The 13,346-nt window shown below is 40.7% G+C and overlaps 1 protein-coding gene across 1 annotated transcript in view; it reads left to right on the plus strand.

The window, feature by feature from the left end:
* Positions 1-11,965, plus strand: part of map2k5 (mitogen-activated protein kinase kinase 5) — a 48,357-nt gene extending 36,392 nt beyond the window's left edge. Inside the window, exons 21-22 of the mRNA XM_061068318.1 lie at positions 805-850; positions 11,277-11,965. Of these exons, the coding sequence (XP_060924301.1) occupies positions 805-850; positions 11,277-11,387 (157 nt within the window). The 3' untranslated portion in view covers positions 11,388-11,965. The remainder of the gene's footprint in view (positions 1-804; positions 851-11,276) is intronic.
* Positions 11,966-13,346: the final 1,381 nt, after the last annotated feature.

Genomic DNA, 13,346 nt, shown 5'->3' on the forward strand with positions numbered 1-13,346 from the left:
ATACAATGAGATAAAAGTGCATTTGCTTGTGTGCGTTGATGCATTGTGGATCTAATGGTTTTTGCTCGGGCATTCAGTGCAGCTGATATTGAATCAAAAGCTGAAAAGAGGAGGGATTGATTTATCTTATGCAACAGGACAAAAACAATGTTTACACTGGGTTTGCCTCTGATTCATTAGCCTCTGTATTGTAACCTTTACAGTTACACAGACATCTGCAGACACACTCCAACCAAATGCAAGCTGTGTGTGTCTGTGTGTGTGTGTGTGTGCACTCAGTAGTCTCTAGGTGGTTATACCAGCTGTTGTTTAACCCCCATGGCACCTGTATTTACTTAAACAGCCCCCCTCTCTCTCAGGACAGACTGAGGTACAGGTGACCTGCTCTGCATTGGTGCAGGACCAGCACCCGGTTCTCCCGGCTATTCTTCCAGGGTCATGGCCCATTCATTGTCGTACATAAACCAGTAACATGACTGCAGACAAGTCCCCAGTGTGGGTTGTTTTGACATATTGTGTACACACACCGTGGAGGACACTCACAGAAACAAACACATAATAAATCAACCGCCCCAGTTGTCGTATTCTGAGTAAAAGTAAATATGTATTGAACTTAAAGGTACTGTGTTTTGTGGTTTTTGTCTATGAAACTGCTTTCAGTTTCTGTGGAATGAATAGTTTGGGTTCTTTCCTCCTCTTGAACATTCATGCTGTTAAAACGAAATAACAAAAACATGTCTTGGACTCTTATAAACACAGTTTGAATGGTGGCTGGATATAAACTGCTTGTATCTCTGCTTTCAGTATGCGGCGGCAACCCAAGGAGAGGCCTGCCCCCAACAACCTCATGGTAAGTTAAACCAAGCCTCCATTAAATAGTTCCAAGGACCACAAAATATAAGTTTTGAATAACTGTGTACAGAAGGTGATCATATCCCTGCATTCCAATAAAAACTCAAATCAACATAGTTTTATTATCTCTGTAGTTTTGGAAGATACTGTTGTGTTTTGTGCAAAGCTGTCATTTCTGTGTGGAAACAACAGAGATTAACTTCTTGCTACCTATGAAATGTGTCAGAGAGAGGGCAGCTAGAAACCTTGAGACAGGATTAAGATTTACTTTACTAACAATTCCTTTAATTCACTGCATGGGAGCTGAACTGAATGAGTCAGGACTAGCTGCTGCACAAGAGTCCCAGAATTATATCTTAGAAAATTAAGTTTTATAGCCTAATGAAATTTGGAGCAAGGGACAAAAGGGAAGTGTGTTTGTGAAGGTCCAGAGTTTTACATTTGTTAACTCCATACGATTGGTAAAATAGGCCTTTGAAAAAATATTTAGACTTTGATGTGAACAAACCATAAACTTGTGGTTTTTATTATGCCATACAATAATACCATTTGTCCTACACTGTATTGAGCTGGTGTATTTATACTGTAAAATATCTAGGTGTCTTTCATATTTCTCTGTAATTGCCTCCAAACTGTGTTGGTCTTGCGTAACCGTCAAAACGAAAACAAAAGACAAACTTGATCCATTCGGAAGATGAAAATAGTCTTCAAGTGGCAAATTGCAGTATTTTGTACAGTGAAACTCAAAAAGAACGTAAAAGCAAACACTACAAATCACGTTTGAGGGGAAAAGTAATTTGCTGAGAGAGAATGAAGCAGCTGTGATTGTTGGTGTTCTCCTCTGAACGTTAATGTGAAGACCATCAGTTCTGTGACTCTGATTGAGTTGAGCACTCCTCTAAGTTCCTGCTCTCCCTGTCAGGAGAAGCCAAACCTTCCAACGTGGACTCTGATTTTCTTCCAGTCTCTACCTGTGTAGCATTAACACATTCGACCACAGCAGTTTGCACCAACGGCCTTTTAAGAGTTAGGACATGCTCGGTTTTCTGTGTCAGCAGCAAGGACAGCGCCTGTCCGGGTCCACAGAGAGCGGACGGGTGGAGGGTTGTGTCTCGGGGCTGGGGGGTGTAAATGCAGAGCTGCTAACAGATTGTATGTTCTCAGTTTCACACCAGAAAGGAGGAGTGAAGGGAAACGTTGTCGAGACACTCATCGGGAATTCTTGCCTTCGGACAAAAGTGGTTCAGGGCGAGAACATGTAGGACTGTTTTTGAGGAAGTTGCTGCTCAATTTTATGTAACTTATTCACCTTTATTTTAACACAACTTCCATTGTTACCGTTTTTTTGTCTGTCTGTTATATATCAGTTTAGGGCTAACTAAAGCTGGTGGAAGGACGGGTATGAGTTATGAAAAAACCTGTTAAATTTAAACTTGTTAAAAGTTCGTGATCAGGGGGCGGTTCCAGACATTTTTTGTCCCTTTCTTTAACGTTGTGATATTTGCGACATTTTAGTTTATTTCTCAGAGAATAACTCATGGATCTTGATTTAAAAAAAGTAGAGGCATGTTTAAGGTAGTGGTATTTATGAGTGTGGGCATTTAGGTGCAGATCCAAATAAAAAATGGATCAAATGAATTTAAATGTACCTTTCTAGTTTGTGACACTTTACTCAAATATTCATAAATACTGAAACTGGCACTTTATTGTCGTGGAGAGGATCTTGATAGTTTGACTCTTTGTTATTCTCTTTACATAGTGGGGCTTTTATTTTTGCAATTAATTCATAAAGGCATCAACCAATCACTGTACACTAGTGTATTTTTGGCTACACAACAACTTAGCTGAGCTGTGGATCAACAGGATCCTGGTTTGTTCCTGTGCCTCCTCAGATGTGGCCTTGACATCTTCAGCAAGACCTCAAACTGACATCCTCAAATTCAAATCATACGGCATTATAAGGTTTTAGGCAAAGTGTCTTTACTGCTCTTATCCTCATACCTTGAACAATTATACAATCATATTTGATGAGTCTGAACTAGATGCTCTTTTTCACAGTGTGTGTTCTTGTGATTTCTTCTGTCCTTCAATACTTGGTTTCACAAGCAGTTCTTAATTCAAACCCAAAATAATGCAAGGACAAGGGTTACGTCAAACTTCTATTACCAATGCTTATCAGACAATATCAGACCTCCACCGATGAATAGCCAATTTATCATCTGTTGTATGAACACATGTTATCATCCGGGACACCCCCCCCCCCCTGTAAACCCAGTTATCGAGTTCTACTTCACTGCAGCATTGTTACTCTGTAAATACATATTCTATGCGAAAAATCTAAAATCGATTTTCAAGTAGATGCGATAAAAGACCCAAAAAAGGGGAAGGTTCAATTTTGATATGTCGTGGATAACAGCTTTTTGTTGTGTTTCAAACTGGATCACAGATATCTGGGAAAAAAACTTGGAAGTGATCTTGTCATTGTTTCTTTTTCTTTTCTCAAGAAGACAGACGGCCTCAATGTCTCCATTTTATCTAGTAGATAGAATAATAAAATGCATAGGACTCCGCGTGCAAGGTTTCTGTGCATGACAATTTTTTATTGGCTTTACATCCATCGTCTAGACACTTGACAGAACATACAGTACCAGTTGAAAGATCTGGTAAATTGAATGATTCTGTCTTCACGGATGTACGAGTACACAACATCTACACACAACCCGCAAAGAATATTTGTTGCTTAGATGAACAAGGACTTTTTTCTTCTTTTCTTTTCACAAAGTATCGACTATGGGTATTTTGGACGTTTCTTCTTCAATTTTGCTGGAAAGCATCAGTGCTCTTCCAACTTCTCTCTTTTCATCACTATATACAAAGTCTTTTTCAATCATACACGCTGTATTTCAATCTTTCTAGTTTTTAAATGCTTCAGGTCTGTCGTCCACATTCCTCCTCTGCCCCAATTTATTCATATTCATTGCGATCTCTGTGCTCTTATTCAAATTGTCACTGTTCTCTCTTGTCTTTTTTTTGACTCCCTCCTTTCCTCGACCCCTCCCGTCTTTCCTTTACCTATATTTTTGTCCTCCTGTAGGCCTCTCATTTCTTCCTTTGCCCGTGATGAACTGAAATATAAGGTCATGGATGCCTGCCTCGGTGGCACCAGCCTGCTGATTGTCTTTCTCTCTCCTCCTCCTCCTTATTCCCTCTTTCCTCCCCATTCCCCCAGCCTCCCAAGTACATTAAAACTCTTTACCTATTCTATCTGTATGTTAATGCACCTTGCCACAGCTCCCCTTTCCCCCTCTTCGGCTGCTGTACAGAAAGTGTGCTCTCAGTTTTTATCCGTGCAACTCATTTCTCCCGGTAGGTAATGCGGGGAAATCACACACAAGTGTACACACTGAGCAAATAATGTGATTTTATGACCATACGAATTCGACCGGTAGCTCTAGTTTGCTCATCAGGTTTCAGCATGCGGTTTCTCTAATCACTGGTATAGCTTTTATTGATGTTGTTATTGTCACTGGGATTTGAGCCTATTAGACGTTCTTTAAAGGGCTGCTGTTTGATTGCGTGCCGGCTCTTGATGGGTTCCGTCCCTGAAGCTTGACGCAGTCTGTTACAACTAGTGTGGAATTTTTTTTAACAAAGACAGCGACTAAATATGTTTGTCAACGACCCTTTTTTTTTTTTCTGTTTTTCACGACTGAGACGAGACAATGACTAGACAGCGCTGACGTCATTGAATCACAACTGTTACTGTATCAGCAGACGGTGTCATTCAGGATCCTAGACGAGCACTCAGAGAGCGAATCCCCCCCCCCCGCCGACGCACAACACTCCCCTTGTGAAGACACATTTATATTTACTAGATCTTCATTTGAATCTGCACCACATTGCACTAAATAACAGTCCTGTAAACATGCCTGATATCTTTCATTAAGATCTATGAATTAATTGAGGCCAAATCAAAGAAAACGTTGAAATATACCCTATATGCCAAGTGGAACGTCTCAGTCAAGACACTAACACAAAAAAAAACAATCACAAAGTCGACGTCACTCACCTAAGAAGCATCATATTAATCCACAGATCGATAACATTCCAACGAAAACAGTCTTGGTACCAAAGGTCCAGACGATCCAATCCAGTAACATAATTAGTCCAAAACACACTATTACATCAAAGAATAGCCACAGTCAGCTGTTGTGTAATCTCAGCGCAGCCAGCATCAAGATGTAAACAACATGAAAGATGTTTATTTGTATACATTTTAAACCATATGACCGGTTTTGCCTCCTTTATATAAAAGTATGATTTTGAGTGTAAAAGTAGCCTTTTTAGCCTGGTTGGTTACCATAATTCCAAATGGCCTTTGTGGAAAACGCCTAGACATGCCCTTAGGAAAAAATCTGTGAAATACTAATATTCTGTGGTATTGTTATTAAATTTGAACCACGGCTAGTCAAGGCTTCATGCTAGGGTCCCAGTGTGTTTTCCAGCTAGAGTCATCTGCAGGCATCTGTTTAACAAAAAATATTCAGGCGGGAATAAAAACCTTCTACTTCACTGTGTTCCAACTGCTATTACTCAATGTCAGTAGCACTTAGACTGATTATGACTGTTGGGGGGGGGGGAAGTTCAGAATGTTACCTTTCAAACAGACCAAGATCATGCATGTACTCCAAATGGTTCAAGAACAGCTTTCAATTTACTTTCGGTACTCCTCAGACAGGCATTTTAGGCAAATCTCACCCGCTGCTTAAGAGGCTACGCTCTAAAAAAGAATATCCAATAATGTCACAATATTTGGTCATTTAATTTTCTTGCCCATCCCTGTGCTTTGCAGGTGAGTTCATTGTGATTCCGTCAAGCAAATAAGTGGCTTGTTATTCGATACCTCAGCAGAAAGAACCACCACACCGGTGGAAGAGTTGATCTGAGGCCGGTCGGTTTACACACCATGACTCATAATCCGTTTGTCAGTTAGTTGGACTCTAATTAATCAAGAGGAAATCTCTGGATTGGAGCGTATCCATCTCTGTGCTTCTCCTCTATCGGTAAAGGATCTTTTCTTCCAAGTCCCTTCTTTCTGTAAAGAATGGCATGACGAGCCGTCAGAGAGGAAAGTGAGTGTGTTTTTCTCTCCTTTGACTAATGCATCTTTCATGGTGGGACACTCTATCCTGTCATCATAAGCTCATGACGTGGGTGAACCAGGAGACTTTCCATTGGCCCGCTCCCAGGACGCTGGCTGCAGGTATTTGGTGATGACCCATCCTGTCTGAGGTTTCTTGCTTTTGGTTCTAAACAGGCTCTCTCTCTCCTCCCCCTTTTCCATCAATGCACAGCCGACCGAGTGCAGCTTCATTGGCTTTATTTACTAACCTTTAAAACAAGAAGGAGAGAAGATAGTTGTTTTTTACATTTAGCTTCATATTCGTTAATTTGTTGAAGCAAACATTTTATACATGTGCTATTATGTACGAGAGAAGAAGAAGAACAACAGCGATCACCCCAACCCCCCCTGCCCAGATATTCTTTGATTGGGATTTGATGGACATTTCATTTCTCCCTTCCTCCCTCCCTCCACCCCCCCGTCCCTCGTCATCCCTCGCTCCCCAGCCAGCAGCCTTCAAACAGCCTTTTAGCACCCTTGTCAATGCAGCGCTCCTATTCTGCTTTTTCTATTCATACGCACACACGCAGACGCGCGCACAAATTCCCTCGCCCCCTTTTCAACCCTGGAGACACCAGATGAGTCCCTGGGTTTGTCACAAAGGAAGCCCTCCTGTCTCCGACTGACACACACACACACACAGACACACACAGACACACACACACACAATTTGACCACTGATAGAGCCAGTATCATAAACTGTGGATGTTTCTTACTAACAAATTCTCACTCGTTAAACCTGAATCCACGTTAACATCTGTCATGAACCAAATCACCATAGTAACCACACTTTTTATTAGTTTTAATAATCTCCTTGTTTTTCGTTCAATCATCATGACTCGTCAACTTAACACTTTTTTTGTACACCACCAAAAATCCCAACATTATCTCAAGGTGCTTTATAGAATAAGGTCGAGACTTTACAACATTATAGAGAAGCTCAACAGTTCCCACTTAAGATTCTTCAGTATTGTGCTTTAAAAACTCCTGGGCAGTAACTTGTGTCATTGACTATTATCTAATCACCTGTGTGTGTGTGTTTTTTGTGTGATGCCGTTATCATGCGGCTCAAACTTTGGAAGCAGTGTTGGTGTCTGAGGAATTGGTTTGTTAATGTTAACATCGCTACATGTGCAAAAAGGATTTTCACAGTCATGCTTGTGTATCCTTGCAGCTTTTGGGGCTTCGTGCTGCGCCCCCCCCCCCCCCCCCCCCTAAACTTTTCTGTCAACACTTTTGTTGCCAAATGTTTTCACATTTCACCCTCGGGTCTTTATTGACATGAACCCCCATTCACACATCCTGGGCCGGCTGCGGCTGGGCACCTGTTCAGTCACGACATTTTGAAGGATAGCAGGAGTCGAAAATACATCCCTCAATATTTGAATCCCGGACAAACTCAATTTTTGGCATAAAATATTCATATTCTATTGATTCAGAAACCTTGATTTTATCAAAACAAGGTTTCTGTGTTTTAAGGTGTAAGAGAAATTTAGACAATGATTAATATTGTAACTTAAACTCCTTATCTCTTAAAAGTATAATGGTGAGTTTATTGCACAGTTAAAATACCCGTAACAGTAGTTTCCCTGTGCACTAATTTCTACCAAAGTATTAACTAATACACACACACACACACACACACACACACTGAGGCACACACAAACACACAATCCAGTCGCAACCAGTTTCCAGAGGGAGCCAGTGATTAGCATGTAAATCGGTAAAGCCCTAGTTATTCTGTCTACCTCCTCTCCCTCTTCTCTGTCACACACACACACACACACACACACACACACGTTTCTTCTAACATTATTCTAATGAGGTGATGACCAGTCTCTTGTTATAATTGCCTCAAACTGCTTTTAATTTCTTCTGAGGGTATTAATCATACGTAGTGTTATTTAAAAATGCATAAATTAATCTTCGATTAAACAGACCCTTCAAAGGCTTCAAACAATTAAAGAGTTAGGTAGAATTTCCCCTGGGTTTTCTGGCCGCTTCTATTTGAGCTGAGCGGTTTCAGGTGATTATCCCATTTTGATGTGGCCAGACGGTGATTAATGGAACTTTTGAATGAGTCTCACCTCTGTCCACACACGGCTTCAGCAGAAAGTCAGAACACCCTCAGTGACCCAACAAGGAGATGTTATTTAATCTGCTTATTACTTTTCACTCACATGTCAAACTTTAAGTAGCAGGACATTTTATTATTGGGTCATTATGCATGATTAGATTTTTAATACATTTGCAGTTTGAGCAGCTTTCAGAGTTCTAAAACTTGACTCGTCGTGTAGACATGTGACCTAGGACAAAGAAGGATAGTGTAAATATTGCTTGGTTATAAAGGAGTTCAATAGTCTGAGAGGTACGATATCTGGACTTTTTATTCCAGATGTTTATTCAGAATATACCTTTGAAGCTCTTGTTAATAATGTGTGATTCAGTAAGAACAATTAAGTTTCATTTAAACAAAATCATGTCAATGCAAAGTCAATTTTTATCACATGAAATAAAAGCAGATGGAGGTAAAAGTAGCTTAAATTTAGATTTTTTTTTAGGACTTCTAGGAGTTTTTTATGAGTTATGAAAGTTCGACATGAAAACAGAAACAGAAACTGCAAACAAACTTATCTTTAATGGTTCCCACTGTTCTGGCACGTAGTTGTGAATTGTATTTAGCAGATGGGACATTGCTTCCAACGAAAACAGGTGGTCTTGGCATGAATGTGTATAAGCACGTGTGCCTGGTGTGATGAGACACACACCTTCATCCAGGTCAAATTCCAGCAGATTTCTCCGGCCTGTCAGGGTTAATTTCTGGAGCAAAGGTGGAGCGCTGAAATATATATATATATATATATATCTCACTCCGGTCTTCCTTCTTTATTTCTGTATCACTCCCGCTCTACTGAGGCAAAGAAGAATGATGGATGAGATGAGTCTCCAGCACATTGGGGCACCCAGGAGCGTCCACTCCACACTTGCATACTGACACACACACTGATATGAGAGTAATTAACCTCAGACTGCGTTAACCCCAGCTGCCCATTAGAAGGACAACAGGATTGATGGGGCCCCCCCCCCAGTCCTTCGCAATCTCTACAGTTTGTGCAGGATTAGAAAACGCTGGAATGTGTCGTTTTTTCCTCTGAAACTTAAAAATACACAACAACACTCGTGTAGTGAACGATCACAAGTAACAGCAGTGAGCAGAGAACTCAAACGGAGGTCCAGCTGATTCAATGGGTTTTATGAAGGAATCGCGATAATTACAAAAACTTGTGAATCCCTCGTGTGATTTCATTTTTTACACTCGCTCTTCAGTTTATCATATTTTTCTGTGCAACCGCAAATAGACACGCAGAGGATCTCAGGAGGGACGGAGTGAAGCATCAGGACTGGGTCTGTCCTACTTTGTTGCTAATCTTACATTGTCTGCACCAGTTTGCTCGGTGCTGGGGGGTATTTAACATTGTCTGACCCCAGAAGAAACAGCTGACAACAACACTGCTCACCTTGGAGTCACTTTCTATGTCAAGTAGAAACTATGGTAATGCCACTGTTGTTAGTGAGATTTGGTTTTCGTGTTCACAAGGTTTGCTCCTTTGCACTTGACTGAAAGCCTTTCAAAAGCTGAGAGTTGACATAAAAATACATTGAATTAAACAAACTTCATATATTTGACATTTCTGTATTTGAGGCTTTTGTTGCTGATTGGCTGACACATGCAATATAGCAATATCAGTACATCTGGTGCGAGCAGAGATCGGTCTATAAACTGCGTCAGCCCGAACGATTTATGGCTCTTGTTCTAATCGTGACCCTCCACACCCCAGGAGAAGTCTTTGTCCATGGAGTCCTCTGTGGGGCCTGATGTGTCACTTAGGGGCGGAGCTCCTGTTAACAGTGCACAGCAGTGACAGTCTCTTGTTGTTAGGCACCGATATCGTGGAAATCAGTGTTGACATGTTCATTTGAAGCGGCCAGCTGCAGGCTTGTTTATCTAATTGGACATCGAGACACCACAGATAAAATTCACGGTCAGCCTCGGTCGACTTGTTTCATTTGTAGGCTCCGCCCCTCTCACCTCTGGCTGCCCTCTGTGACCTCTGTGACCCCTCTCCCAGATGAGGCTGGTGATTGGAAGCGCTGTCGTTGAGATATCACATGTGACGTCTCTGTTTAAGTGGTGCAGCGGTAACAAGTGAAGCTGCGAGCGGGTCACAAACTTGATGAGCGGGTTCAGGAGCTCCTTCGTTTGCACTATCGATCGAAATCAATCAAAACTGCGATTGCATTTGTTTGCGAGTCCTTGGAAAATTATTGGAAAATTGCAATTTGGATTTTGACAAAGTTAGTTAGTGCCACTGCTACGTTTTATCACTCATTTTTACGACCTGTTATGACTCATGTCGATCGTTAAACTCCGAAGATATTTCTTCAAAACGCCCTGATAAGCCATTACTTAAACGTTCTGCATTTAAAACAAAATCTGTTGGTCGTTAATATTTAAGACGGTTTAATGATGTTCCTGTTGAGGTTATGTGTATTTTATTTTAATTTCTTGAATCAAGATTTAGAATAATTATACAAGTTTCTACTAAACAACGCGCTTCATGCGGCAGTGTAATAATGTTTGTGGCTCCAATCTGTTTGATAATAAAAAATAATATTGCACGATAGGTATAAAGATTTTGTGATGGCCGTTAAAATATACATTTCTCTGTTTTTATGAGAAAGCTCGTTACTTGTGTTTTACTGCTACTTCCGTTCATTTTTGCCACAGATGACATTTATTTTGAAGGTCATTTATGGAGTAAGATAAGTGCCACGAGAGATGACGTTCATATTACTTGAATCATACTCTTTACTTTGAAATAGTGAATGATTTAACCCAAAAAGACAAATCTCTATATTTAAGTACTTAGAAGTTGAGGTTGATTATCATGAAACTAAACCTCACTGGGTTTGTTTTTTATTTTCAGTAAAATTCTGTATTTTTGATCTGAATAAATAAATAAATTTGAAAGTTATTCCAGTTAGTCTAATCCCTAAATGACGCATGTATGATTTTTCAAAGTTTCTTTCATTGAGTGTGTTTTTTTATGTAAAGACGAGAGCTACAGCCTCATGTTACAGACAGAAGCTGAAGAGAGGAGCTGCAGCAGTGAGACAGTGTCACTCTCAGTTGTTTCTAAATAAAACTGATTCAACACTCGTCTTTCTCTTCACGTTTTAGGAGCATTCCTTCATCGTGCAGTATAACGACGGTAACGCAGAGGTGGTGTCCATGTGGGTCTGTCGCTGCTTGGAGGACAGACGGCTCCAGCAGACTCAGGGACGTGTCTGACGTCCTCCTGCTGTCTGTCAGCCCCAAGATGGACCTGGACGTCTGATCCCTGACCTTTGGACACTTATCAAAGTCTTCAGGATCCAGGACGTCCTCATGCTCTGTGCAGGCGACTTCATGTACAAGGACGAAATTCACCAGAAGTTAAATACTTAATGTGAGTAAGTCTTGATTTAGCAGCACTCACTCGCCCTGACACTGAAGAGCCCTCATCCTCTGACCGGAAAATTAATCTCTGCGTCCAATGAGCTCAGAGAGAACTTCTCTGACGTGGGTTTCCAGCCGCCGCCTCATCCCCATGTTTTTTGAGAATATACAGACATTCATTGAACATCTCGATCTGATGGATGGAGATAAACGCTCCTCGTTTGAAGGGGCTGTGACAACTTGCTAAGTTTGATCTGCGTTGTAAGGATCTTATTTTGAAGGCATCTGTAATAACCATCTTGTGCTTTGCTGTTGACAGCCTTCTAGTGAATGTTGTGGTTTTTGCCTGTGAGTAAACGCCCTTGTGTGTGCCTGGTTTTCCACTGGTGTAATTCATTACCTCAGAAAACTTTTGTTATCCCTGTACTGCCCCCCCACCCCACCCTAAAAAGACATCCCTGGTCTAAGCTCCTGGACGAAGCAGGTTTATTCGTAGGCCACCGTTCATACTCAAGGCAATTCAACGTGCTTTGTAGAGGAATCGAAATGCATTAAAAATAAGACATTAAAAAGACGTTAAAATTGCATTTAAAAGACAATATAAACAAGGCAATTCCAAGTGCTTCACAGAGACAAAGCATCATTTAAAAAATGTTGAAATCAAAAGGGTAAAGAGCACATTAAAACAGAATTTAAAAATCAAAAAGCAGCAAATAATTAGTTCAAGATTAAAAAAAAAGGTTCTGTGTGTTTGCCAAAACAAACATGAGTGTTTTAAAGGAGCAGTTTTATCTGATTTTAGGTTATTAACGAAGCGTGTTCTATATGAGGAGCATAGAAACTAAAAGCTGCTTCAATTCTGATTCTGGTGTCACTGAATAAACCTGCTCCCGATGACCTGAGATGTATTTAGGCCCGAGAACATTTAACGTTTCAAAGACAAGTAAAGTAACTTTTTTTTTTATTTCCACCTGCACAGCCTGACATTGAAAGAGGCTGAATCAAATGTTGGAGACAAAATTCTCTACTTTCATTCAGCAGAAGTTTGTATTTTTTGACGTAGAGAAGCTGCAAACAGAAACATAACAGGAACCACAACTCTTCTTACTCTAATAAACAACATTTAAGTTATATTAGACAAAGACTTCTCCTGGGGTGTGGAGGGTCACGATTAGAACAAGAGCCATAAATCATCACCAAAAATACTCTTAACTGTCTCTGAGTTTCAGTTATTTTATTGCATCGGCCAATGAGATCACTTGACTCTCGAGGTGGTAAAATATAAATGTGTACATAACACCAAAGATCACTGACGGGCCAGACGGTGACTTATATGACTGAGGTGGACATAATGGGTTAAGTGACTAAAATGAATTGATCTGACCAGGTGTTTGTGTGCAGCCGGTGAAATGTGTCGTGCTTAAGTGCAATTAAATCCCATTGCTTCCACAAAGGCCCAGTAAACCTCCACAAAGGCCCAGTAAACAAACCTGCTGCGGCACGTAGAGCGTGAGCAGAGCTGAAAGCTTCACGTAACTGCAGTGCATTAGCAGAAAAGGCCCATGGCACCGTTTAACTATACATGAGATGTGTAGTGTCTTTAGTTTCCTGTTACTTGTGGTTTTATCCTCTGACACACGGACGGTAGATTTTAATCTCTGACCTTTAACTGAAAATCACCTGAAACTGAGATCGAGTGTGTCCTCCGCCATGTTGTTCGTAGTTTCGGATCTTTCCGCTATTTTTTTAAATGACCCCGTCCACAGAGGGTCAGGATTTAAAATCCATTTTCTCATTTACAGAAATAGTTAG

The sequence above is a fragment of the Limanda limanda genome, chromosome 3 (genome assembly GCF_963576545.1).
Source record: "Limanda limanda chromosome 3, fLimLim1.1, whole genome shotgun sequence".
NCBI lineage: Eukaryota > Metazoa > Chordata > Actinopteri > Pleuronectiformes > Pleuronectidae > Limanda > Limanda limanda.